The sequence below is a fragment of the Pelodiscus sinensis genome, unplaced genomic scaffold (assembly GCF_049634645.1).
Source record: "Pelodiscus sinensis isolate JC-2024 unplaced genomic scaffold, ASM4963464v1 ctg34, whole genome shotgun sequence".
In the NCBI taxonomy this organism is placed as follows: domain Eukaryota; kingdom Metazoa; phylum Chordata; order Testudines; family Trionychidae; genus Pelodiscus; species Pelodiscus sinensis.
In genome coordinates, this window is record NW_027465849.1 from 3,733,282 (window position 1) to 3,759,679 (window position 26,398).

Consider the following 26,398-nt stretch of genomic DNA (forward strand, 5'->3'; position numbering starts at 1 on the left):
CCGCGCCTGAACCCCCTAGTCCGGACGCCTGGATGCTCTGTCAGCATCTGCCTCCCCTAATGCGTCTACCTGCAAGCCAGAACTCCTGGGTTCTCTTCTCTGGGAGGGGAGTGGAGCCTAGTGGTTAGAGCAGGGGGGCTGGGAGCCCAGACTCCTGGGTTCCGTCCCTGGCTCTGGGAGGGCAGTGGGGTCTAGTGAGACCAGCCCAGCTGGGTCAGCTGGTGGGACCCTGACACCCTCCGGGGGCTGCTTGTCTGGCTGTTGCCACAGGGCTACTGCTGTTTGTGAGCCCGGGATCCGATTCCAGGGTGTGGCTGGGAGGGGTCAAGGGGCAGATACCCTGAGGCAGGGACGTTTGGGGCTGGGGGTTTTGTGCCAGTGTCTCAGCCCTCTGAGGGGCATCAGCTCGTCCCAGGGAGATTCTCTTCTCTGCAAGGACGGATCCAGGCTCCTGGGGACGCAGAGAGACGGTGGGTTGGAGGGGCCCCTGTCGCCCTGGGCCCAGCCTCTCCCGGGAGCACGGGGTGGGGGGAGGGTTACCTCACCTAGGGCTCCCCCGTCGGGTGGCTGCAATAGGCCTTGGCCAGGATCAGCCCCAGGGCGAGCAGGACCCCGGCGCCCAGTGCCAGGCGGGCGATGTTGCTGTGGGTTAAATCCAGGTGCTCTAGGGGCGCTGGCGCTGCTGCTGCGGGGGAAGGGGGAGGAGTCACTCGGTCTGGAATGGGGAGATCAGTGCCCCAAATCCTTGTCTCGCAGGTCTGGCCATGTCCATGTCCCCCTCTAGGAGTGTCCCAGGCCTCACAGCTCTGGAGCCTCAGTTTCCCCAGCAAAGGTGTTGCCCAGGTAGAGAAACTGCCCCTTGGTGCTGCCCCTTTTCTGAGGCCACGCCCCCTCCCTCCTTCACTCACACTCCTCCCCCACCATCAGGATGGAGGCAGGCATGAGGGATTGGGAATGGCAGAGGGGTTCAGCGTGTGGGAGGGGGCTCAGGGCACTGGGGGGGGGGGGGGGGGGCACTGATCTCAGGAAGCTCTTAGGCGGCCAGGCAGCTCTGGCTCCACCCATGGGCACCACCCCACTGCTCCTATTGGCTGAGGTTCCCAGCCAATGGGAGCTGCAGAGGCAGCCCTGCCAGCACCTGATCAGCACCACGGGCTCCAGAAGCAAGCGGGAGTTCCGGGGAACACCTGGATCATGGGACTCCCGCCCCAGGACCCAGCACCCAACTTGTCCCAACCCCCGAGCCAGGCCCCCCCCCCTTTCTGCCCCTCTTGGGGGATCCCCCAGGAGCCACCAGGCAGCAACGTACAGAGCAGGTGGTGGTGGGGGAGATGAGGTAGGAACGTGGCAGCCCCTCCCCATAGCGTCTGGGTCCATGCACCCCCACCCACTCAACCAGCCCCAAACCCTGAGGGCAGCATGAGCCTCCGAGGGCTGGTTTGATGGTGATTCCCCCCAGCCCTGGTACCTGGTCTCTTGTTGATTGGGCAGATGGGAGCTGGCATTGCTCTGGGCCATGTTGGGTCGGTTCCCTCTGCGGGAATAGAACCAGCATCCATCAGGGGATGCGGGGAGGAGGCTGAAATAGCAACTAGGTGATTGCACCCCTCCCCCAACCGGGCTCCGGCTCCTCGGTGCAGCCCCACAGTGGGGACAGCCATCTAGGGGCCGGGATCCCCCTCAGTCCCAACTTTCCAGTGCTCACTGCTCCCCCCCGGCTGGAGAACCCCCCAGTAATGCTGTCCCTGCTCCCCAACTGGGCATCTCCTCTTCAGGGCCCAGGGCTTGGCATAGAACCTGGCTCTGTGGGTCGTATCTGGGTGTGGGGCTGGAAGTGGGGAGTACCCTCACCTGCTCTTTCCACACGGCCATCCTCACCCAGGTGCAGAATACGCAGCTGTGTTGGGGCACCAGAAAATTTGGGGCACCCCTGGGTCTTAAGTGTCCACCCTCCTGCACCTTCCTATCCCTGTTCTGTGGCCCTGCGTCCTCCGGAGAAGAGCTAGTGAACACAGAACCTGTGAAAGGGTGGCCACAGAGTCACTTCACAGGCACTTCTGCCCTGCCGGGTTCTAGCCCGTCGGTTTCTGAACTCACTGCATTAGTCGCCAGGGTTAAGTTTAAAAATGGGTTTCATTCGGGTGTTGCTGAAGATTATAAAACAGTGTTTCTTAAACTTTTTAAGACTGAGGAACACCAAACAATTTTTTTTATGAGGCATTTTTGTGGAGACCAAAAAAACCCCCCAAAACAAACAAAAAAAAAACCCGAGGGGGGGGTGGTGGTCAGGGGGAAAGTTATTGAGCAAAAAAAAAAAAAAGTCACCTGTCCCTTTAAGGGCGGCCTTTTTGAAATCTGCTGTTCTCCGCGGCACACCTCCAACAGCCTCGTGGCACACCGCTGTGCCGCGGAGCAGTTTAAGAAACACTGTTATAAAATCACAGCTCTACAAACTCGCCCCCTGGCGGCCCTCGGACATACAGCCACCGATCCAATAGTATTGCCTAGGGCCCCATAAACACTAAGGCCGGTCCTGGGCCACCGGCTCTGAGCATCACGTTAGTGGAGAGCCCCACTGGAGATCCGGCTGGGGGTGGGGCTGGAAGTCAAGCCGGGCCCCTCACCTGCTACCACCAGCCCCACGGGGTCGCTGGGCGGCGAGGAGACGAAGGGCTCTGCCTGGGGCCGGTAGCTGCAGCTGTAGCTCCCTCCGTGCTGCCGGCCCACAGGGCAGACGTGAAACTCGGCCCCGTCCCCAGCAGGGTCCATGGGGCGCGGCCGGGTCAGCTCTCCAGCCTGGTGCACGAAGAACCTCACGTCCCCGCCCGGCCCCTGGCACCGGATGGTGACGTCTGCCCCTGGGGCAATGACCCCAGTGGGGCTCAGAGAGGCGGAGGGTCTGGGCAGGCTGGGATCTGCGCACAGGAGACAGGCAGTGAGAGCCAGACCTGGCCCTGCCCACCTTGGCCGGCCCCAACCACGGGCAGATCCAGGACCCCTGGCAGAAATTCTTTCCCTGACCCCCAAATCCCAGAATCCCGCCCTGCGAGCTGGGTCCCAGCCCCATAGACACGGAGCCGCGGCTCCCTCATTCTTGGGATCCCCGTGTGCCATGGGAGGCCCCTGCCTTGTTCACTGTGTCCCAGCTGCAGGGGCTGCTCTCCAGGGCCGGCACCGTGGGGCTGAGGGTGGCCACCAGGCCTCCAGCTTTCGCCCCCAACGTTTGAGAGACAAGAACCCGGCAGAGTCCAGCCAGCACGCTGATCACCTGCACTGACTGGTCTCTGCCAGCAGGGGGCAGCAGCAGTGCCCCTAGCAATGGGGGGGGCTCATGGCTCTTCCCCCCTCCCCTCCCCCTCCCCCAGGCCAGCTGTCCCTGCTTCCCCTTTCCTCCCTGCCCCAAGCATGGCACTCTCTGCCCAATTCCCCCCATCCCTCGAGCACGGCTCTCCCTCCCCTGCCTGCCCCACTTGCCCCCCCACCTCAAGGGACGGGTGGAGGAGAAAGCAGCCAGGGAAAGAGGAGGGGGTGGGGCCTTAAAGGAAAGAGGTGGGGCAAGGGAGGGGCCTCAGGGAAGAGGGGGCGGGTCTAGCACTCAGTGTGCGGTTTTCACAAAACAGAAAGCTGGCCCCCTAGCAGGGCCCGAGCCCCACACAGGAAGGGAGTCACCCTCCCAGCCCCCGCCCTCCCCCAAGGCTGTCCGCCAGGATTCTTTATCCCCATTCTACATGGGGGAAACTGAGGCACAGAATCACTTTCCTTACCGAGCTTTCTGGGGGAGGGCCGTCTCGGCGTTTATGCCGTGCCTGGCACAGTGGGGCCCTGCTCATGTCTGGGGAACCCCCACCGACCCCATCCCTGCTCCTTGGCCAGGCATGCCCTCTTTGGGGCCCAGAGCTCACGGAGCCCGCTTGGGGTGGGGCTGGGAACCGTGGGGTTGGGAAGGGCCCCATACCTGCTACAATGATCTGCACCGGGTCGCTGAGCTCCGAGTAGGCAGCTCGTCCTGTCCTGTTGGCATAAAGACAGGTGTAGTTTCCACCGTCTTCCCGCCCGGCGCTGACGATGGGGAATTCGGCCGCAGAGCCGGCAGGGTCTGTGTAGGTCAGATAGTTCCCATCCCCGTCCTTGTAGAGCAGGAACCTCATGTCCAGGCGCTGAGTCCAGCACCGGATGGTGACGTTTCCCCCCACGGGGATCACCCCCCCGGGGCTGGCGGAGATGGAGGGTTTGGGGTACAGCCCCTCTGGATGCACAAAGAAACCGGCATTAAGTTCCGCCTGCTTCCCCCTCTGCCCATCTAGGCCCAGCGGGTTCCCCCTCGCCCGGCCCTGGGTGCAGGCCCGGCCCCGCGGCCACAGCCAGGGTGAGACACGCGGGAAAGGAGATTTCCAGCCCCTGACTCCTCCAGCTCCCCAGGGTCACTCCTGTCCTGCCCCGGGGGGGCGAATTGGGATCTACCCTGCGGGTTCCTGCCCCACGTTTGGCTCCTGCGAGCAAGCGGCTCCCGGGATCACTCACCCCAACACACGCGTGTGCAAATGTGATAAAGCGGGGGAGGGCGTGAAAGGGGAGGTTGCATGTGGGGGGCACTTAGCGTCCCTGGGTGTGACTGGTGGAACGAGGGGAGCGGGTTGGTTGTTACAGGGACCAGCACAGACCCGGAGCCCCCAGCAACTGGGGCCCTGGTGCCCGGCAGACCCAGTTGGGTCTGGCTAGTGGGAGCCAATGGGTTGCAGAGAGGGAACCCCAGTGCCCTGCCCCACTGGTCCCAGCTTGGGGGGGGCACAGGACAGAGGAGAGGAACCCAGGTGACCCCAGTTACTAGGACAGGGGGAGAGGCTGCTGGGGGGGATACTGGAGGCTCGGCTGGAAGAAGGGGGCTGCTGGGCTGAGGGAGCAGGAGAGCCCCCCCTGGCTGCAGGGCAGGCTCAGACGGGCTGGGCTGTGGGGGGCCAGGCCGACAGGCCCGAGGGTCCCTGTGCTGGGTTCAAAGCTCCATAAACCCGCCTGTGTGAGGCTGGGCTGGAGAACAGGGCTGCACCCTCCCTTCCGGGCGTGGGCCCATGGGGGGTCCAGAGCGAGGGGGGACCCCCCCAGGAGGCTCCCAGCAGAGACAGGCCCTGAGAGGCGCCTACTCGGAGGGGGAGGGGAGGACCCCCCCAGGAGAGAGTGCCCCCCCAAGAAGGGGCTGTCACACCATTGGGGGTTCTGCCCAGGCCAGGTGGGCGCCACCTGTGGGATGGTGACAACGAAATCCTCCCGTTGCTCTAGCGGGCGCCCATCCCTGTCATGAGTGGGGCGAGGGCTCAGCCTCTGCATGTGGGAGGCAGCCCCGGTCTGACAGCATCGTCCCTGGGGGGTCTGCATGTGCCCCCCCCCCCACGTCCCTCGTCCTTAATACGGAAACTTCCCTGCTGCCCCGGGGTCCACAGATACTCACGCCCCCAAGCCCAGCTCTGCCCGGCCAGCCAGCAGCCTGGAGAGGAGACGGGTCGTTAGGGGCCAGAGCCTGGAGAAACTGGATCCCGCAGATCTCAGCTCCACGTCCTTCCCCAGACACTTACCTCAGCCTCCCCCCCCCCCCCATGGGCACATGCCCTGGTCTCAGACCCCCCCCCCCCCCATGGGCACACACCCTGGTCTCAGACCCCCCCCCATGGGCACACGCCCTGGTCTCAGACCCCCCCCCCATGGGTACACATCCTGGTCTCAGACCCCCCCCCCATGGGCACACACCCTGGTCTCAGACCCCCCCCCCCATGGGCACATACCCTGGTGTCAGTCCCCCCCCATGGGCACACACCCTGGTCTCAGACCCCCCCCATGGGCACACACCCTGGTCTCAGACCCCCCCCCCCCCCATGGGCACACACCCTGGCTGTCTCTGTTACTCACCCAGGAGAAGGACGGTGAGAGCAGACGCCATAGCGGGGCAGTGGGGCGCCCAGCTCCACCCCACCTGAGGCCCGGGTGCGGGGGGGAGGAGGAACTGCGCCGGGGGTGCCGCTCCGGCCCCCTTCTTCCCCATCGGATTGTTTTTGTGCAATCACCAGGCCAAATCTACCATGGTCACTATGAGATCAGCTCCCTGCAGGGCCCAACATACCACATCCCCCTTGAGCTGCAGCCTGGTTCCCCTTTCACTCTCCCCCCCCCCCCCCACATACCCTCCCCGCCTCACAGGGAAGCTACACCAGCTGGAAACGGGGGGGGGGGGGGGGGAGGGGGGAATCTCCGGAGACATCAACAGGTGCCCAGGCTAGGGCAGCCAGACACGCTAGACATGACATCACAATCCACATTCCATCGGATTTCGGACACACCTGACAGTTCTGTTCTCTCATTCCTATTGGCTCAATTTGGTTGCCGAACACAAAGCTCAAATCCTGGACTGTCCGGTTCAAAACCCGACACCTGGTCCAGGCTGCCCTGACTTTTCTCTGCAGGCCTCTCTGGAGCAGCAGCTCAGAGTGGAGGAAGCCCTGTGCCGGCGAGAGATTCCTTCCTGACCCAGCTGGGCCCAGCGCCTGCCCTGGAGCATGGGGGTGGGAAGACCTGACCACCCTCCTGCTGCAGATGCTGCTCTTAGCCCAGTGGTGTGGGTGGAGGTGAGTTGGGGGGGGCTGTGGTTTCTGGCCCCTGTGAGCAGGGTGAGCCGGGAATTTATTTAGACCCAGAGGAGGAGCCAAAGCATCCAAGAAAGGGGAAGTTTTCCTAGAGGTCATGCTTAGGGTTGCTGCTGCTAGGTGTCCACTTTTGAACCGGACAGTCTCTGGTCTGAGCTCTCTGGTCGGGAAACAAATGAAGACAATAGAAATGAGAAAAGAGAAATGTCTGGTGTTTTCTAAACACGCTCACTTGCTGTTCCTGCGTCTACCAACGCAACTCAGCGTAAGCCTGATATCCCAGGGCTGGAAGTGGGGCGCTGGGGGGCGCCGGGCTCGGGAGTCCGGGGGTGTTGTCAGCGACAGAAGGGAACATAGAGGCTGTGTCGAGACTGGCCACTTTTTCCGGAAAATCAGCCGCTTTTCCGGAAAAACTTGCCAGCTGTCTACACTGGCCGCTCGAATTTCCGCAAAAGCACTGACTTCCTACTGTCAGAAATCAGTGCTTCTTGCGGAAACACTATGCTGCTCCCGTTCGGGCAAAAGTCCCCAGCGGGCCTGTCCAGTCTGTCTGGAGTCGCAACACAGAGCAGAGACGGGAAACCCCCCACAGTCCCCTCCTCCCCCGCCTCCTCTGGAATGGAGCAGGGAAGAGATTCTTTCCTGACCCCGCTGGGCCCTGGAGCATGGGGGTGGAAGGACCTGACCAACCTGTAGCTGCAGATGTTGCCCTTAGCCCAGCGGTGTGGGGCGGAGGTGGGTTGGGGGAGGTCAGAGGGACTGTGGTTTCCATTCCCTGTGAGCGGGGTGGGAACAGGGATTTATTTAGCCCATGCGGTGTTAAAGGAGGAGCCAAATAAATCCAAGAAAGGGGACGTTTATCCAGAGGTTGCGCTTACTGCTTCTACCACCACAACTCAGTGCAAACCTGATATCCCAGAGCTGGATGTGGGGAGCTTGGGGGTGTCATCATCAGTGAGAGAGGGGAACATACCTATCTCATAGAGCAGGATGGGACCTCGAAAACATCAAACTCTGCCCCCACAACAGGACCAAATGCCATCACTGACAGATTTGCCTCACATGGCCCCCTCAAGAATTGAACTCACAGCCCTGGGTTTAGCAGGCCAATGCAGAAAGCACTGAGTTACCCCTGCCCTCTGTGCAGCCATAGGGTGTTTGTCATAACATGTGTAACCCTTCTGCTGGGTAGTGCCAGCAGCAGCCAGGGCTGGCTTCAATATCTAGGGGTCCCTTTCTATCCATCTCACACAGAACCGGCTCAAGCCCCCACCCAGTCGCGTGGGAAATTCACACACCCCGGGCGCCTCCGAGAGGCAATGCTTCCCCGCTCCCACGCACAGAGTCTGAGCGGAGAAAAGAAACTGTTAATGAAAGAGAGAAGTCACACAGCATTAACTTGGGAAAATACCACAACAGCGTTCATAGCCTCCCCCCCATGAGTAATCATCCCAGCTCAAAAGGATTGAGCAATGTCCTTTGCCTCTCACGCTCACCAGTCTGACAATATAAGGGCCCCATTCACCTACCCAAACTTTCTCCGTACCCCACTTCAAACCCCCGACTTACAGCCCTGTCCAGTCAGTGCGGACCCTGACACATCACCTGATGACTTCACTCACTCAACCTGATGCCACCTTTGTGCTGCTCCTGGGGTCCACTTGCTCCACCTGCTGCTGTTCCTACGGGCCGCCTGCCGGTCGCTCTTGCCAGCAGTTTTACTGGCTGCAATGGGTCTGGCTCCAGGCCAAACCAGTGACTTCAAATCTTTGGCTACGTCTACACTGCAGGCTTCTTGCGCAAGAACTGTTTTGTGCAAGAGTTCTTGTGCAAAAATTCTTGCACAAGAGCACATCCACACTGCTATGTGCTTTTGTGGAAGAGATGTGCTTTTGCACAAGAGCGTCCATGGCAGTGTGGACACACTCTTGCACAAGAAAGTTCTGATGGCCAGGGCTTGACAAACCGTGGTGAGAGCCACTCACCAGCCCCGTACCACGCCTGAGCCAGACCAGCACTACGCATGTATGAAACTCCGGTGAATGGGGTGCACGGAGCAACCGGCTGAAATCTATTCGCCCCAGGCGAGTAGATTCAGCGGTTTGTTGAGCCCTGCTGATGGCCATTTTAGCCATAGGGGTTTCTTGCGCAAGAAACTCCAGTTGCCCGTCCACACTGCCTTTTTGCACAAGAGCTCTTGCACAAGAGGGCTCATTCCTCGTGGGGAGAGGAACAACTCTTGTGCAAGAAGCCCCGTGTTCTGACACTTTACTGTAAATTTACTTGCACAAGAATGCGTGTGCAGTGTAGACGCGCCGCAAGTTTTTGCACAAGAACAGCCTCAGTGATTTCAACTCTTAAGCCACCCCCTAGGCTGGCAAAAGATTCCAGCTTCCCCTGAACTAACAAAAAACTCCTGATGGAGTCTGCCTTAGGTCTGTGCTTAAAACAAGGCAGAAAGAAACAGGTTGAACCAGTCTTACATAAGCGGCGAGGTGTCCTGTGGCACCTTATAGACTAGGGCTATGTCTACACTCGCGGCTTCTTGTGCAAGAATCTGCAGGGTCTCTTGTGAGCTGTTGTGAGCACTCTTGTGCAAAAGTACAGCTCGCACATGGCAGTGTGGACGTTTTCTTGCGCAAGACTTCTTGCACAAGAACACTTGCGCAAGAACATCTTGCGCAAGTGTGCTTGTGCAAGAAGTCTTGCGCAAGAAAACATCCACACTGCCACGTGCGAGCTGTGCTTTTGCACAAGAGTGCTCACGGCAGTGTGGACGCTCTCTTGCGTAAGGAAGTTCCGACGGCCATTTTAGCCATAGGGCTTTCTTGTGCAAGAAATCCCTGTTGCCCGTCCACACTGCCCTCTTGCGCAAGAGCTCCTGCGCAAGAGGGCTTACACCTGTTAGAAAAGAGCGTAGCTCTTGCGCAAGAAGCCCTCTCTTACCACGCCGTGCTGTAAATTTCCTTGCGCAAGAGCGGGCGGGCAGTGTAGACGCTCTGCGGATTCTTGCACAAGAACGGCCTGTGACGGCGGGTTGGGGGTCCCCCGTCTCCTGCACCCCGAAATGGCACAAACAGACTGCACCAGCCGGTGGAATAGAGGAAGTTTATTGCCTCTCCAGGATACAGCACAGCACAGATGTAGTCTGGTCCCAGAGCTGGGCTAGGATGCCTCAGGCCCCCTTGAGATGGGGGAGACTGGGCCCCTAAACTCCAGCCCCTTTCCCTAGGCTGTCTCCTCCATGCTCTCAGACCGCAACTAACTAACTCTCTTCCAGCCCTGCCCCCCAGCCAGGGCAGCATTCCCCCTTCCTTTGTTCCTCTCCATGGGGGGTGTCTGGCCATACTGGTTTGCATAGTGACTCATCCTGTTTTGCTGGGTCCTGGTACCCACGGCAGCCAGTGGGGGTTACCCCAGAGCCAGCAGCATAGAAACCAGCCAGGTACCCCCACTACGTCACATGGCCATACTTGCGCAAGAAGCCACGAGTGTAGACATAGCCTAACAGATTTATTGGAGCATAAGCTTTCGTGGGCAAAGAGCCACGCTGTCAGGTGCATGTAGTGGAAATTCCAGAGGAAGGTATAAATATGCAGGCATAGGAAAAGAGTGCCAATCAAGAGTAAGACTGGCAGGTATGAAGCAGGCTGGCTCAAACCCTTTCCCCCCAACTCAGTTCACTCAACTCTGGAAGGGAGAGACCACTTACAATGATGGTGTCTGTCCTGCAAGCACTGGTCTCATATTTTGAAGTTCCCACATTAAGGGGTAGCACGGTTTGTGACCCCACAACAGCCCAAATTAGTTACAATACATCACATTCCAGTCTAACAACCGATCCTCCATCAGCCCTGGCTGAATTGGGTTTATAGAACCACACCTCGGATTTTTTTTCCATCCCGGCATGAGCTGTATTTACAAATCAACAGTTAACAGTTAATTATCTTGCAGAGCTAAGCAACTTGAGTGAGCACGACACCCACCCCAGGGCAGAACTCTCCTTTTCCCTGGCTGATAGGAAGCAGTAGTTCAGCCCCTGCTTACAAACGTTTCAGAAGAAAAATGGCAGCGGGCGTTATTTTGCTCTCTCCTTCACGCGGCTTGAGCATCCACCGAGGAAAGATTCGGCCGAGCGAGGCAACACGAGGAGACCCAAGGGGCTGAGTGACTTTAATAAGCTGCTGGGGACAGGAAAACACTCTTGAACAAGGGCACGGATCTTCCCCAGAGACGGGCCCATGAGGAATTTTTGGCCTCAGCGGCTTTGGGGATCCGGCTCCCGCTGCTGGTCGCCGTCGCGGGGGCTGAGGGGAGCTTTCCGAAGCTCGGACTCATTAAAAGGGATTTCAGTGATGAGCCCACCCTGCACGCCGACTCCACTCTGCTGTGTAGACGAGGCCGTCTGTGGAGGGGGTGTCCTGGAACGGCCTCCCACCTGCCTTCCAGCCTCAGCCCGACACATTTCCGAGGGAGCGGGGGGACGCGACGTCCTGCGGCAGGACAGAGCCGGGCTGCGCCCGCCAGCAGCAAATGACCACAGCGGCCTCTGGGGCTCGGCCTGACCCCGCAGAATCCTTCCTGGGGTCTGGCTGCTGGGTCTGCCCCACAGGCCCCGGGCATGGCTGGTTGCCGTTTGGGGTCAGGGAGGAATTTGACAAAGATTGGGGGAGGAGGGGTGTTTCACCTCCCTGTGCTGCAGGGGACCCGGGGCCCGGGCGGGTTCAAACTGGTGCAAATGGTGGCGTCTGTGTAACCCCAAAAGCCCCAGGGGCCGTCGGTCTCTCCAGAGGCTCCGGCCTGGTACAGGAGGGGGCGGCACAGAACGGTCCCTTCTGACTTTAAAGTCGATGAGTCTTGTCCCCCGGGGGGCCGGTGCCCCGTGGTTCTGGGGGGCTCTCATGGCGGGGCCCCCCGGCTCCTGCTGACGGCGGCGTACAGGACGGGCTCCGGGGCAGGGGCCCCCCGCTTGGCCTGCAGCGCCTGGTGGTCCAGCTCGGCGTAGGTGAGTCCGTCGGGGTCGGGCTCCTGGGGCTGGGAGGGGAGAGAGTCACTGGGGTGTGGATGGGCCTGTACATCCAGCAACTGTCCCCCCCCCAACACACACAGAGCAGGGCCTGTCCCCTCCAGCAGGGGGCACAGGGACACACACACACACACACACACACACACACACACAGAGCAGGGTCTGTCCCCTCCAGCAGGGGGCGCAGGGACGCACACACACACACACACACACACACACACACACACACACACAGAGCAGGGTCTGTCCCCTCCAGCAGGGGGCGCAGGGGGACACACACACACACACACACACACACATGGTGATCCCATAATCCCAGCTCCACCCCCACGCTGCGAGCCAGGCCAGGCGGGCGGGGCCCACGTGGGGCAGGGTTGGGGCTCAGGCCCCCTGGAGGAACAGGGGACACTCACCAGACTCTGCGGCTGTTTCCCTTCGTCGACGGAGGCGTCTGCAGAACAGAGACACCCGCTGAGCAGCGCCCCCCAGCCAGCCTGGAGCAGAGCCCCACCCCCTGTGCTCACCCCCCCCACCTGTCCATCCAGGGGGCTCTGAGCCCACCACAGTGCCTCCTACCCCACAGCACAGGACATTGGCACCGTGTTACAGAGAGGGAAACTGAGGCACAGAGCTGGCGGCAGAGTCTAGGGGATTATTGGGGGGGGTGGGCAGCTGGGAGTCAGGACGTCTCAGTTTTCACCCCAACCCTGACAGGGGAGCAGAGTCTAATGGTTAAAGGGGGCGGAGCCAGGACATTTGGGTTCTGTGCCCACCTCTGGGAGGGCCGCGGGGGTCTCATGTTTACAGCGCGGGGGGGAGGGGAGATTCCCTCAGGGCTCTGGCTGGGATGGTCTGAGGGAGAAATTAAGGGGGGGGGGATGCACAAAGGCCAGAGGTGTGGGAATGGGGGGGCGCAGGGCAGTCCTGAAATTGAGGGACCTGGGGGCAGCCAAGGGGCTCCTGGGGATACAACGTGCTCAGCTGGCACCAGCTATCTCGGGGTCCCCTCCTTAGTCCCACTCAGCAGCGGGTGTAAAGCAGGCCCCGCCCTTGTGGGTGGGGCCCCACAAGCCCCTCCCCTCCCCCGGGGTTCCACCCCTCTGGTAACCCCTTGGGTGTGTTACTCACAGACGGGATCTTGCTGAGCTGGGACCTTCAACGCCCCCAAGGGGATGGTACTAAAAGACAGAACAATCCTCTTGTAAATGTCATAGCCCCCCACCCACAGGGAGATTCCCCAACACACCCAGTGAGCCTCCCCCATCCTGCCTCACAGTCTTACCCAGTCCCCTAACATCTTCCCCCCCTCCAACTTTTAGAGCATCGGCCTCTCCCAGAGCTGCAGTAGAACCCGAGAGTCCCCGCTCCCAGCTCTAACCACCAGGCCCCACTCCCCTCCCAAAGCCTGGCATAGAACCAGGAGCCTTGTGACCCAGGCAGGTGGATCGGGAGGGGGAGGAGCCGGGTTCCTACCTGCTGGGTCTCGGGGCGTCTCCTTTTCCTGCAGAGGGACACAAACCAGAATCTCCCATGAACCAATCAGAGCCCGGTACCGGCACCTCGGCCCCTCGGCCCTGCGGTGAGGCAGGATTGGGAGGCGGGGGGCGGGGGGAGCCCTTTGCCTGCTGGGGCTGAGACTCCTTCTAGGGTGAGCCAGACAGCAGGGGGCAGCACAACACCATGTGCTGGGGAGGGGGGCTGATTAACTGGGGGGCTTTTCCTGCCCCCAAACCTCCATCATTGGTGACTTGTTATAATGAAATGGATCTGTGGGTCGTCTCCCCCGGCACCCAGGTATCTGAGCGGCACGGCGCCGGCGGCTTTTCCGACAGGGACCCTTTGCCAGTTCTGAGATGCAGCCACCTCTGGGGTGGGGCAGGTCTGTGCACAGGGATCCACATGCAGCCCCCCCCCTCCTTCCTACTGAGCCCCCACCCCATTCCTTGCAGCACAGGCTGCCCTAGTGCTGCTCAGGGATGGCGTCCTCCACGGAGCCCCACCCCCCCATCCTTGGCTTTCCCTGCAGCCCGACCCCTTCCCGCCCTGCTCAGTGGCAGCTCCGACCCTCCCCTAGCCGGGCGGGGCACTTACTGGCTCGGGTTCTCACGAAGCAGACCAAGGCCGCGAGGAGGAGGAGGAGGAGGCCGATGGCCGCGACGCTCACCCCGGCGATGAGGGGGGTGCTCAGGCCATCAGATCCCGATTGCTCCGAATCGTCTGGGAAACAGCAGCAGCCGTGAGGGCCGGGAGCAGCTGGTCTGTCCTCCCCCCGTCCTCCCCACAGAGTCCTTCCCACCCAGGCAGTGCTCAAGGGGCCAGGACACCGCAGGGCAGAGGCAGCAGCCAATTCTATAGGGAGGCTGATGGGGGCCCATGGGATCAAGTGGGGTCAGAGCAAGCAAGCGCTGGGCTGCAGGGGGCTCAGGAGGGGGCGCTCTCCCCATTGCCCCATGTGGGGCAGCCTGGTCTACCCAGCCTTGGCCATAACTGGTGATGTCTGCCTTGTCCACAGTGCGGAGTTCGGGCCTGTCTCAAGTCTGGTGCGCCGAAGGATGCAGGCCGGGCCCGAGAGTGGGGAATCGTTTTGCATAACACGGCCGATGGAGCGGGTGGTACGCGAGGCCACGTGAGGAACACGGGCCAAGCGGCCTTGTACTGGGACTTGGTTCTGATCAGCAAAACGTGCAGATGCAGCCACGAAACTGTCAACTGCGCCCAGAGCAGCAACATCCTGAGCAGGATGTACCCAGATAGGGGCATTGGGCATCTGACGTATCCCACCCAACACGTAATCAATGGGCAAATAGCATGAGAACAACCGAGTCTCGCTTTGCTAGAAATTGGGTTTAGTAGGAACAATCGGCGGGAGGGACTGGGCAGTTACACTCGATGTTACTAGAAGTAATTAGGCCCTTCACAGTGCCTGGTGGGGAAGAACGGAAACAGGACCCCCCGCCTGGCACTGTAGGTAGCGTACGGGTGACGTGTAAGTGAATTAGGCTTTAGTACTGCATGTAGTATAGTAGATCTTTGAGTAATTGCTTTTGCGCTGTATTTGCTTTAGAATTTATAGTGTTTAAGGTGTTAACTGTCCAGTCACTGTTCTTAAGGCTTGTAGCTGTTTTAGCTGCTGAAAGCTTGCAATAAATAAGGACGTGGTTAGGTAGCTCTGAAGTGTCGTCCTTGATTTCCTGTGGATCTAAAATAAATCGAACCACCCCCCAGCAGGGCACTAGGGGGCGCTGGCTGACCCAGCCTGGCCTCGCTGCTAAGGTATTTCAGCCTCCTCCTCCTGGCTGCCCCATCACCAGGAGGGGGAGTCACTGCCCCTGTGAACAGCCTCTGTCCCTCCCCCGGGGCAGCCACTGTGGGGAGCTGCCCTATAATTGGCAAGTCACCAGATTCTCCCCAGGCCTGGTACCTGTCCCCGCGCTGCCTGGGCGGGTGGGATCCGGCGCCGCTCTGGGCTGGGTCAGGTCCGTTTCCCCTGTGGGAACAGAACCAGCGTCTGTCAGGGGGTGGGGCTGAAACACCCACCCAGAGATCACCCTGCAGCCCCGCTGGCCCTGCCGCCAGAAGGGGGTTTAGCCACTGGGACTGGGGCCCAGGAGCCCTGACCAAGGCGGGAAGGTCCTGAAGGCCTGGGCATCGTGTCAGCAGGGCGGGGAGGGACCCAGCACCCAGCCCCACCCCCGGTAGCAGAGACGGCCTTGTCCCCACAGCCGCGGTGGGGGGATCCCACAGGGAGCCCGGCTGGGGCTGCGGGGTCGGGGACGCTCTGGCTTCCTGCCACGGCTCCAGGGCTGGGCAGCTGCAGCCTGTGGTCGGGCGGGAGAGGGGGACTGAGCGTCTCTGCTCTTGGGGGTTATGGTGCGGGGGGGGGGGGCAGGAAAGTAGCAAACGGGCTGTGGGGCTGCAGTAGGGGGATGGAAGAGGCGGGGCTGTGGGGAAGGGACAGAAAGGGGAGGGGCTGTGGGCGGAGCCATGGGTGATGGGGAAACGGTAGGAACTGCAAGTAGAAGGAGGCGACCCCCATTTGTTCTGCCTCAGGGCCCCAAGAATCCTTAATGAGCCCCTGTCACAACCCGGCATCGACTGTCACTGTGAGTCTCAGCGTGTGTGTGTATGTGTGTGTCTGCCTGTCTGTCTGTGTGTGTCTGTGTCTCTGTGTGTCTATGTGTGTGTGTCCGTGTGTCTACCTCTGTGTGTGTGTGTGACGTAGTGGGGGGGGCTGTCTGCTCTATAACCCAGTGTGCTATGGGGGTGCCTTGCTGGTTGCTGGGCTTGGGTAGTGGGTGACCTCCACTGGCGGCTGTTTGTAGCACAGCTCATCTGGACAGCGGATGAGTCACTAGGCAAGGGGCTCCCAACCTGTCTGACAGGTCGCCTCCCAGGGAGAGAGACAAAGGGAGGAAGGTGGGGTCCAACCTCTGGCTGGGGGGAGGGATGGAAGAGAGTTTAGTTTCTGTCTGGGAAGCAGGGGAGAAGGGGCTAGGGAGGGGGCTGGGATTGTAGGGCCCAGCCACCCTCCATCTCAAAGGGGGGGGGGGCCTGAGGCCTCCTAGCCCCAGTTCCTGTAACCAGATTGCATCTGTGCTGTGCTGTATCGTGGAGAAGCAATAAACTCCCTCAACCCTACTGGCTGGCAGAATCTGTTCATGTCACTATGGGGGTGCAGGAGTCGGGGGAACCCCAACGCGCCGTCACAGCGTGTCCACGTGTGTGTGGCTGGGGACACTGCTCAATTGGCTGCCCCTGGGCCCCGACTCCTCTGGGCGTCCCCACGAGCGGGAGGTGCAGCTGCAGGAGCACCCCCTGGGAAAGGCCCCCGGTTTGCAGCTCCCCCTGGGGCAGAGATCCCCCCCCCCAGCCCTGAACCTACAGCGGCTGCTGCTCCCCCAAGGCTGGGACCCCGCACTGATTCCATCCCCACCCCGCAGCCAGGTGGGTCCCAGGCCTCAGGGCCAAGCCTGGCTCTGAGTGTCCCATCGGGATGGAGACCCCCAGACGATCTGGCTGAGCCGGGCCCCTCACCTGCTACCACCAGCCCCACGGGGTCGCTGGGCGCCGAGGAGACGAAGGGCTCTGCCCGGGGCCGGTAGCTGCAGCTGTAGTTCCCTCCGTGCTGCCGGCCCACGGGGCGGATGTGGAACTCGGCCCCGTCCCCAGCAGGGTCCATGGGGCGCGGCCGGGTCAGGTCTCCAGCCTGGTGCAGAAAGAACCTCACGTCCCGGCGCAGCCCCTGGCACCGGATGGTGACGTCTGCCCCTGGGACAGTGACCCCAGTGGGGCTCAGGGAGACGGAGGGTCTGGGCAGGCTGGGATCTGTGTGCAGGAGACAGGCAGTGAGAGCCAGACCCGGGCAGCCACCCAGCCCCATTGCCCCCGGCCGGCCCAGCCCCATGCAGATCTGGGGGTCCTGTGCACAGATTCACTCCCTGATCCCAGAGCCCGTCTAATCCAGAATCCTGAGGGATCCCAGCCCCACAGACACGGAGCCGCAGCTCCCTAGTTCTTGGGATCCTCATGTGTCGTGTGAGGCCCCAGCCTCGTTCACGGCCTCCAGCCCCGGACACAGAGCGACTCAGGGGCTGCTCTCTGGCACCGCAGGACCTGAGCCTCTGGAGCAGGGTGGTCACCTCCCTCCTGGCACAAAACGGCTGTAACTAGCGGCCAATCATGAGGGGCCTTGTGGCAGCCAATCAGCGCCAGGAGGGTGCTATAAAAGAGATGGCTGGCCAGGCTGAGTCCTCACTGCAGCTCTGGAGGGAGATAGGTTTAGCTGTTTGCTGGTCTGGTTACAGTAGACCCAGCAGGGCTGAGGGAACTTCAGCTTCAGCGGTCCCAGGGGGAGGCCCAGTGACAGAGGCCTGAGGGGACTGGGGAGGCAGCTGGGGCAGGGGAAGGCAGCAGGATCCCCCCTTGCCTATGAGGAGTGGCCAGATCAGGCTGCGGTTTCCCCTGAGGCAGGGACTGGCCGACAACTGGCGGGGGGTCACTGAGGCAAGGTGGGTATAGGGGGTAGTGGGTTCCCTGAGGGGAAGGACCCCAGCGGGTGGGGGCAGGGCCATGGGGCAGCACCTGGAGGGAAGACACCACGGTCTGGGAGGGACCTGGTCTGAACTCAAGCTGACAGAGGGGAAGAGCAGGCGAGACACCAGCCGAAAGAGGCTGCTCTGGTGCTGAGTGGAGCTAATTCCCACAGTGACCAGCAGGAGGCACCGTGCTGGGGAGGCGCATCCTGTTACAGCCTCACCCAGGGAGGGAGTCAGCACCTTTGTCCCCATTCTACACTGGAGGAAACTGAGGCACAGAGAGATTTCCTTAGGGAACATGATGGGGGAAAGGATCTCTCTTGACTCTCAGGTGGGCCCGACCTGCTCCCTCAGCACAAGGGATCCAGTGCTACTGAGGTCAGAGGTTGCAAAAGCCCCCCCCAAAGTGGGTGTCTCAGTTTGTGGGTGCTTGGCCTGAGATCCCCACGTTTGATGCCCCCCAACAATGAAGGGTCCCTTCTGAACCACATGACGTGCTCTCAGCCCACGGGGCAGGTGTGGCCACACTAGGAGCTGGGCCGGATCCACCGAGTCGCCGCTTCTCCTGCAGCCCCTGCCTCGTTCAGCTCCAGCCTGGGCACTGCCTGGGGCAGAGGCTGGAGAACGCGGGGGATGGGATCCCGGCATTAAACAGCGACTCACGGTTCAGGGGCAGCGTTACAGTAGCCGGTAGAGTTACCAGGTAGAGCCCCCCCCCCAAAATACTGTACACACTTGATCATGGGCAGGGGACAGGCCGGGAGAGGAGTGGGGCTGACCAGTAGGAAGGGGGCAGGAGGCGGGGGGTGGGGGGTAGGGGGCCGTGGGGCTGGCCAGGAGGAAAGGGAGCAGGAGGCGGGGGTGTGGGTGTAGGGGGCGGTGGGGCTGGCCAAGAGGAAGAGGGGCGGGAGGTGGAGCCGGCGGCGGGGGGTGGGCTATGGGGCTAGCCAGGAGGAAGGGGGGCGGGAGGTGGAGCCGGCGGCGGGGGGTGGGCTATGGGGCTAGCCAGGAGGAAGGGGGGCAGGAAGCAGAGGTGGCGGGGCGGGGGGTGCAACCACTGGCTGCAGCCAGCGTCCAACAGGCCGCACCCCAGGCAGGCACTCCCTCTAGTTGCTAGTAGAAGCCAGGCAGGGGCGGGCAGAGATGCTGGGAGCCCCTCTCCCTTCCCGGCTTCTGCGAGCAACCGGAGGCTCCTGGGGCCTTGATTAGCGCTGGGAGCCTCTGGTCGTGCGCAGAAGCCGGACAGGCAGAGTGGCTGGGAGTCCCAGCTCCCGCCCCACCCCACTCGGCTTTTGCACGTGACCACAGGGCTCCCAGCACCAACGTGGCCCCGCCTCCGAGTCGCTCCCCCGACCCCACCAGGCTTCCGTCCTGCACCCAGCCGGGAATTCAGAAAATACTGGACATTGCACAGGGCACATTGCACCTGTTTGGTATTTTCTGACTTTTTCTATCAGACGGTGCAAATACCAGACTGTGCGGTAGAAAACCAGACACCTGGCAACCCTAGTAGCCAGTCCCAGGTCTCCAAGGGCAGCTGCTCCCCACTGGCTGGGAACCCCCCACTCCCCGCGATTCCATCCCCCTTCCCGGCTGGGCGTCCACTCGCTGGGCCCAGGACAGACCCTGGCTCTGCGCGTCCCTTTGGGTATGAGCCCCCTGCCTGTGGGGCTGGAAGCGGGGAGGCCGAGCCGGGCCCCTCACCTCTCAGCACCAGCTCCACGGGGTCGCTGGGGTAGGACACGGTGAACAGCCCCGATTTGCTGTGGTAGGAGCAGCTGTAGCTCCCGCCCTGCTCCCGGTGCAGGGGGCTGAGGGGAAACTCTGCCTCATAGCCGTCTGGATCCTTGTGCAGAAACTGGCCTCCCGCTGTCTTCAGCACGAACTGCCTGCCCAGGCGCTGCCCCCGACACCGGACGCTCACGGATGCCCCCAGTGACACCCCCCCGCTGGGGCGCAGGGAGATGTTGGGTTTGGGGTCGCTGGGCTCTGCAGAGGGAAGCAGACAGGCCGGGAGACGCAGGCCCCGTCACTCAGCCCTGGGGCCCGGCCTCGCCACACAGCCTGAGGCAGGTCAGACACGGGGCCCCGGAGACAGGCCCCTGGACACCTTCCCACAGGGGCCCAGAGCTTCCCCTGAGACACGGTGCAGCCCCAGCCCTGGAGCCCAGAGCTCTGCTCCCTGGCAGGTGTCAGGGCAGACCGGTCTCCAGGGTCCCAAATCTCCAAGCGCCGCTAACCCCAGTGTGGCTGGGGACCCCCAGTGACTCTCCCTGCCCCAGCTGGGCGTCCCTCTGCTGGGCTCAGGGCTCAGGGCAGAACCTGGCTCCCCACATCCCAGTGGTGCAGAGACCCCCCGAGGGTCCGGCTAGGAGTGGGGGGAGCAGGACACCAGGCCGGGCCCCTCACCTGCTACAATGATCTCGACGGGGTCGCTCAGGTGTGACCAGCGAGTCGGCTCCGTTGTGGGTCGATATTCGCAGGTGTAGCTCCCGGCATCTGCCCGGCCCACGCTGGGCAGGGGAAACTCAGCCACGGTCCCAGCAGGCACCACCCGCTGATACACGGTCGGGTGCCCGGCTTTACGCAGAAAGAACTCCATGCCTGGGTACCGACCCTCACAGCGGATGGAGACGTTTTCCCCGGGCGCCACCACCCAGCGGGGGCTCCCCCCGACGAGGGGCTTGGGGAATTCGCGCTCTGCTTTCGACAAGAGACAGGAGTTAAATGGAGACACGACCTGCCCTGCCCCCGCGCACTCAGCCCGTCCCCGTTCCACTGCCCCAGGAGCTGCCCTGCCAGCGCTGGCACTGCCGGGCCACGGGGCTCAGGGCTGGGGGTTCACCCCACGTAGCTCAGGGCCCGGCTGTAGGGGGAGCACCAGGCCCTGCCTGAGGCAGCCTAGGCCGTGGGCCCCCTGCAGCTCTGCCCCCTGGCGCTCCTGGGGTTGGCAATTTCCTTTGGTGCTTGCTCCGTGCTTCTCAATACACGGGCTGTGAGGAACCCTCCTTTCCCCCAGGGGGTGGGAAAAAGGGGGAAGTGGTGTTGGGAGGCTCTGAAACATCTGGGACAATCTAGCTCTTCCCTCCCCGTGCACCCTTATCTTCCAGGTCCAGTATTCTGTCCGTCTCTTGTCACACACACATTCAATGATACAGGCCCGGCCAGGCAGCGTCTGTCTGAGCTGAAATAATTCGGCATGACCCCACTCCCCGACCCGCACAGCACTGAGCCAGGGACGGATCAGACCCCAGCTGCTTCCTCAGACCCGCACACGCCGGCGCCTCGTACCCACACTGGGGATGGGGAGGGAAAGAGAGGAGGGGTCGGAGCCCACAGGGGCATCTTGGGGTTGGGGGGAGGTTCAGGGCTCAGTTCCTCCCTTCCCCTCCCCCAGCAGCCTCCGCCCAGCCTTGAACTCAGAGATACTCACGTCCCCACGTCCCACTGTGCCCGGCCAGCCAGCAGCCTGGGGAGGAGACGGATCCTTAGTGCCCAGAGCAACTGAATCCAGCACCCTGGTCTCAGATCCCCCCCCCCCCCATAGGCACACGCCCTGCTCTCCAATCCCGCCCCCCCAGAGGCACACGCCCTGGCTGGCTGTGATACTCACTGAGGAGCAGGACGGTGAGAGGAGACACCATGACAGGGCAGTGGGGTCCCCTTTTCGTAGCCACCAACACCCCGGTGCCCAGCTGCACCCACCCTGAGGTCCGAGTGGGAGCGGAATGAGGAACTGCGCTGGGGCTGCGGCTCCGGGAAGCTGACGAATCACTCGGCCCCTTTCTTCCCCGTCAGATGGTTTCTCTGCAATCTCCAGGCCATATCTACCGCGGGCAGAGCAAAGCCAGCGCCCTGCAGCACCCAGCAAACCACATCCCCCGCACAGCCTCCAGCACCTCCCAGCCCCACAGGGGAGCTGCCCAGTGCGGGCACCAGCCGGGAACGGGGGAATCTTGGGAGGTGTCCGGAGGGGCCCAGGCTGCCCCGGCCTTTCCCACCGGGCCCGTCCTGCCTGTCCATAGCTGCAATGCAGAGCAGAGACGGGGAACCCCCACACAGTCACAACCCCATCCCCGAGCACCCCTCTCCCACGGAGCAGAGCAGAGATTCCTTCCTGACCTGTCTGGACTCCGCATCCGCCCTGGAGCATGAGGGTGGAGGGGCCTGGCCAACCTCCCGCTCAGGTAGTGGCACTGCCCATGCTGTTCTCAGCTGGGGGCCCTGAGACAGAGGCAGGACGTGGCAGGGAGAAGGCGGATGTTTGTGGCTTCTGGCCCAGTGAGTGGAGGAGGCTGAGACACACATGTAGGCTACGTTTAGACTGGCATGATTTTCCGCAAATGCTTTTAACGGAAAAGTTTTCCGTTAAAAGCATTTGCGGAAAAGAGCATCAAGATTGGCACGGACGCTTTTCCACAAAAGCACGTTTTGCGGAAAACCGTCTGTGCCAATCTAGACGCGCTTTTGCGCAAAAAAGCTTTTTTGCACAAAACAAATCTGAGCTGTCTACACTGGCCCTTTTGCGCAAAAGGACTTTTGCCGGAATGGAAGCAGCATAGTATTTCCGCAGGAAGCACTGATTTCTTACATGAGATCGTCAGTGTTCTTGTGGAAATTCAAGCGGCCAGTGTAGACAGCTGGCAAATTCTTCTGCAAAAGCAACTGCTTTTACGGAAAAACTTCCCAGTCTAGACACAGCCGTAGAGTCTGTGTTGTGAAAGGAGGTGCTGAAAAGGCTACTCAAGCCTTCTCGGAAGCACTACGGCTCCATCTTTCTTGGGTTCTTCTTATAATTTTGCACAGCTCTGTTAATGAACTTCTCCAATGCAGCGCGTTCATCTTCGGAGGCTTCTCGTGCGTCCGGCACTTCCATTCCTTCACTGGATATGCTCATTAGTTCATTCACATGATCAGGCAGAAGGTGACTTCTTTCAGAACACAAAATTCTATTCAGTGATGAAAAACAACGCTCAACGGTAGCTGTTGCGACCGGGCACAGCAAGAGATGAATTCCTACTTCTTTCACCCCAGGAAACACGGCACAAAGATCCGGTCGAGCCACTAGTGACGATAAAAAGAAGTTGAAGTCAAATCTTCATTCATTTGTCACATGATATTCCACTCTGTGTTCAAAATCTCTATTCTCTCCTGAGCACATGGCAGCCCCCTTGCTGGTAGTGCCTCACTCCGCTCAACTGTCGGTGTTTGATAGGACAGGCTTCTGTAAAAGCTACGTAGAGGTTGAGTAGAATCTAGAAGTCGCTGTTGTAGATTTTTAAGAATCAAGTCTGTGTACTTTTCAGTTGTCTTAACAAGCACTTCGTGTCCTCTTCACTTAAGGATTCAATATAAATGCCTTCATTAGTCAACTTCTGGACTGAAATCTTTGCTTCTTTGTTTTGATCTGAGGAAGTGGGACTGGCCCATGAAAGCTCATCACCTAATAAACCATCTTGTTAGTCTTTAAAGTGCTACATTGTCCTGCACTTCTGGACTGAAATCTTTCCTTCTTCAGTACTTTTTCAATGGATAGCTCTCTGATGGAGACAAATGTAGCTTCTATTGCTGGACAAAGATCTACTACTGTTGTAGTAGATGCCTGGATGGCATTGTTGAATGACCCAAGTGTTTTCAAAAGTTGATTTATGAGAGAGAGAGAATGACAATAGTCTTCTCTGAACGTAGTAGCAAAAGTAATCCCCCAGCCTCACTACTTAGATCCATCTCATCTTGGTAGATACTTTCCAAAGCCAATAATAACGGCTGGAGTAATTTTAAGCCAAGGATCGCTCATGAGAAAGCCAGCGGGTTTTCCTCAGGAGGTCAAGTCCAGCCCCAGGACCAATCCCAGCTAAATCAACCCAGCCAGGGCTTTGTCAAGCTGAGACTTAAACACCTCTAGGGATGGAGACTCCACCACCTACACAGGGAACCCATCCCAGTGTTTCACCACCCTCCTAGGGAAATAGTTTTTCCTAATATCCAATCCAGACCTCCCCCACTGTAACTTGAGCCCATTGCTCCTTGTTCTGCCATCCCTCACTGCTGTGAACAGCCTCTCTCCATCCTCTTTGGAACCTCTGTGAGGAAGTGGGGGATTTGGCGGTTCAAAGGGGGGTGTTACATACAGGGGGACACTCCGTGCCCAGCAGTGATGGGTTTAATGTGACAAAGGGGGGGGGTGTTTGTTGTTTCAAAGAACAGCCCAGAGTTGGAACTGGGGTGTCTGGGACCCTGGTGACCCCGACCCTCCTTGGATGACACAGCTAGCTCTGGCCAGAGGACAGACAATGGGCTGCAGAGAGGGACGCCGGCAACCAAATCCAGCTGATCCCAGCAAGGGGAGAACATTGAATGAGAAGGGAGGTGGAGAAGAGGGGCCGGGGGACCCTCTTACCTGGAAGAAGACAATGGACAGGGGAGGGGCTGTTGCTGGGGTTTTTGGAGGCTCTGCTGGGAGACTGGGGGGTGTTGTGAGTTTTGGGGACTGAGAGCAGGGCAGGCAGAGCTGAGCTGGCTGCAGGGGAGACTGATGAGTGGGCTGAGGGCCCAGGCCGACTGGCCTGAGAGACCCGTTGCTGCGTTCAAAGCTCAATAGACCCTCCTGTTTGGTGCTGGCTGATAGTCGCTCTGGTCCAGAGAACAGGGGGACGCTGTTCCTTCTGGGAGTGGAGACCCCGGGTGTCCAGAGGGAGGGGACCCCCCGAAGGGCTCACAGAAGAGGCAGCCGGCTGGAGGCCCTGAGAGGCACTGCCCAGAAGCGGAGGGGCAGACCCCCCAGGTGAGAGTGGGCCCCCCAAGAGAGGGTGGCTGCACTGCAGTGGACCCCTGAGGAAGGGCTGTCTCACTGCCGCTGGAGAGGAGGGGGCTCCCCAAGAAGGGGCTGCCGCCCTGGGCGAAGGGTCTGCCCAGGAGCCGAGGGGCCAAGTGTGGGCACCACCTGTGAGCCGTGACGGGGTGTCCAGGAACGGCCTCCCACCTGGCTCCCAGCCTCAGCCCGACACGGTTCCGGGGGGCAGGGGGACGCGGCGCCCTGCGTGGGACAGAGCCGCGCCGCCAGCCGCAAATCTCCACAGGGGCCGCTGGGGCTCGGCCTGACCCCGCAGAATCCTTCCTGGGGCCTGGCTGCAGGGTCTGCCCCACAGGCCCTGGGCCTGGCTGGTCGCCATGTTCGGGGCCAGGGAGGAATTTGACAAACTCCGGAGGGGTGGGAGCAGGGTTTCACCTCCCTGTGCTGCAGGGGGCCCGGGCGGGTTCAAACTGGTGCAAATGGTGGCGTCTGTGTAACCCCAAAAGCCCCAGGGGCCGTCGGTCTCTCCAGAGGCTCCGGCCTGGTACAGGAGGGGGCGGCACAGAACGGTCCCTTCTGACTTTAAAGTCGATGAGTCTGTCCCCCGGGGGGCCGGTGCCCCGTGGTTCTGGGGGGCTCTCACGGCGGGGCCCCCCGGCTCCTGCTGACGGCGGCGTACAGGACGGGCTCCGGGGCAGGGGCCCCCCGCTTGGCCTGCAGCGCCTGGGGGTCCAGCTCGGCGTAGGTGAGTCCGTCGGGGTCGGGCTCCTGGGGCTGGGAGGGGAGAGAGTCACTGGGGTGTGGATGGGTCTGTACATCCAGCAACTGCCCCCCCCAACACACACAGAGCAGGGCCTGTCCCCTCCAGCAGGGGGCGCAGGGAGACACACACACACACACACACACACACACACACACACACCCTGGTGATCCCTTCACCCTGTAACCCAATTCCCAGCCCCACCTCCCCACTAAGTGAGCCAGGTCAGGTGGGCAGGGCCCACGTGGGGCAGTGTTGGGGCTCAGGCCCCCTGGGGGAACCGGAGACACTCACCAGGCTCTGTGGCTGTTTCCCTTCGTCGACGGAGGCGTCTGCGGAACAGAGACACCCGCTGAGCAGCGCCCCCAGCCGGCCCGGAGCAGAGCCCCACCCCCAGCGCTGACCCTCCCCCCCACCTGTCCATCCAGGGGGCTCAGAGCCCAGCACAGCGCCCCCTACCCCACAGCACAGGACATTGGCACTGTGTTACAGAGAGGGAAACTGAGGCAGAATCTAGGGGGCAGCTGGTAGCAGAGTCTAGGCGGCTCTGGGAGTGGGGGTGGGCAGCTGGGAGTCAGGACATCTCAATTTTCACCCCAGCCCTGCGAGGGGAGCAGAGTCTAATGGTTACAGGGGCCAGGACGTTTGCGTTCTGTGCCCACCTCTGGGAGGGCCACAGGGTCTCATGTTTACAGCGGGGGAGGGAGGGGATTCCCTCAGGTCTCTGGCTGGGAAGGTCTGAGGGAGAAATGGGGGGGACGCACAAAGCCCCAGGCCAGAGGTGTGGGAATGGGGGGGCCTATGGAGCCCCTGAACTTGAGGGAGCAGGGGGCAGCCAAGCGGCTCCTGGGGATACAACGTGCTCAGCTGGCACCAGCTTTCTCGGGGTCCCCTCCTTAGTCCCACTCAGCAATGGGTGTAAAGCGGGCCCCGCCCATGTGGGTGGGGCCCCACAAGCCCCTCCCCTTCCCCGGGGTTCCACCCCACTCTGGTAGCCCCTTGGGTGTGTTACTCACAGACGGGATCTTGCTGAGCCGAGGCCTTCAACGCCCCCAAGGGGATGGCACTAAAGGACAGAACAATCCCCTTGTAAATGTCATAGCCCCCCACCCACAGGGAGATTCCCCAACACACCCAGGGAGCCTCCCCCATCCT

At 61.3% G+C, this 26,398-nt stretch overlaps 2 protein-coding genes across 6 annotated transcripts in view; both read right to left on the reverse strand.

Moving 5' to 3' along the window:
• Nucleotides 1-16: 16 nt before the first annotated feature.
• LOC102453359 (osteoclast-associated immunoglobulin-like receptor) lies at nucleotides 17-6,220 on the reverse strand. 3 transcript variants are annotated; one of them, XM_075915448.1, is made up of 7 exons: nucleotides 5,899-6,220; nucleotides 5,444-5,479; nucleotides 3,956-4,246; nucleotides 2,625-2,915; nucleotides 1,469-1,534; nucleotides 546-642; nucleotides 17-451 (listed from the first exon to the last, which is right to left on the reverse strand). In XM_075915448.1, exons 1-6 carry the CDS (start codon nucleotides 6,029-6,031, stop codon nucleotides 590-592), a joined length of 870 nt encoding a protein of 289 aa, XP_075771563.1. In that variant the 5' UTR covers nucleotides 6,032-6,220; the 3' UTR covers nucleotides 17-451; nucleotides 546-589. The 3 variants fall into 3 exon arrangements, with proteins under 3 accessions (XP_075771563.1, XP_075771562.1, XP_075771561.1); XM_075915447.1 differs by having other exon boundaries at nucleotides 546-682; XM_075915446.1 differs by having other exon boundaries at nucleotides 546-685.
• Nucleotides 6,221-9,481: 3,261 nt separating this feature from the next.
• Nucleotides 9,482-26,398, reverse strand: part of LOC142823838 (alpha-1B-glycoprotein-like) — a 28,126-nt gene continuing 11,209 nt past the window's right edge. Inside the window, exons 1-11 of one of the 3 annotated variants that reach the window (XM_075915441.1) lie at nucleotides 21,813-25,123; nucleotides 21,124-21,159; nucleotides 20,100-20,390; nucleotides 19,395-19,679; nucleotides 16,690-16,980; nucleotides 15,077-15,142; nucleotides 13,747-13,872; nucleotides 13,129-13,156; nucleotides 12,784-12,833; nucleotides 12,069-12,106; nucleotides 9,482-11,663 (exon numbers count right to left, since the gene is read on the reverse strand). In XM_075915441.1, coding sequence (XP_075771556.1) covers nucleotides 11,529-11,663; nucleotides 12,069-12,106; nucleotides 12,784-12,833; nucleotides 13,129-13,156; nucleotides 13,747-13,872; nucleotides 15,077-15,142; nucleotides 16,690-16,980; nucleotides 19,395-19,679; nucleotides 20,100-20,390; nucleotides 21,124-21,159; nucleotides 21,813-21,843 — 1,377 coding nt within the window. In that variant the 5' untranslated portion in view covers nucleotides 21,844-25,123 and the 3' untranslated portion in view covers nucleotides 9,482-11,528. Of the gene's footprint in view, nucleotides 11,664-12,068; nucleotides 12,107-12,783; nucleotides 12,834-13,128; nucleotides 13,157-13,746; nucleotides 13,873-15,076; nucleotides 15,143-16,689; nucleotides 16,981-19,394; nucleotides 19,680-20,099; nucleotides 20,391-21,123; nucleotides 21,160-21,303; nucleotides 21,774-21,812; nucleotides 25,124-26,398 lie in introns of those variants that run through there. The other 2 variants (XM_075915438.1, XM_075915440.1) reach the window with 2 other exon arrangements.

What these genes read in the sequence shown, in the direction of transcription:
- LOC102453359 (XM_075915446.1), bottom strand. Translation starts at nt 6,031, where the DNA reads ATGGGGAAGAAGGGGGCCGGAGCGGCACCCCCGGCGCAGTTCCTCCTC. An exon ending in GCAGAGCTGGGCTTGGGGGC is followed by an intron (nt 4,247 to 5,443) that starts GTGAGTATCTGT and finishes TTGTGCATCCAG; the next exon opens with AGGGGCTGTACCCCAAACCC. An exon ending in GGTGCAGATCATTGTAGCAG is followed by an intron (nt 2,916 to 3,955) that starts GTATGGGGCCCT and finishes TCCTGTGCGCAG; the next exon opens with ATCCCAGCCTGCCCAGACCC.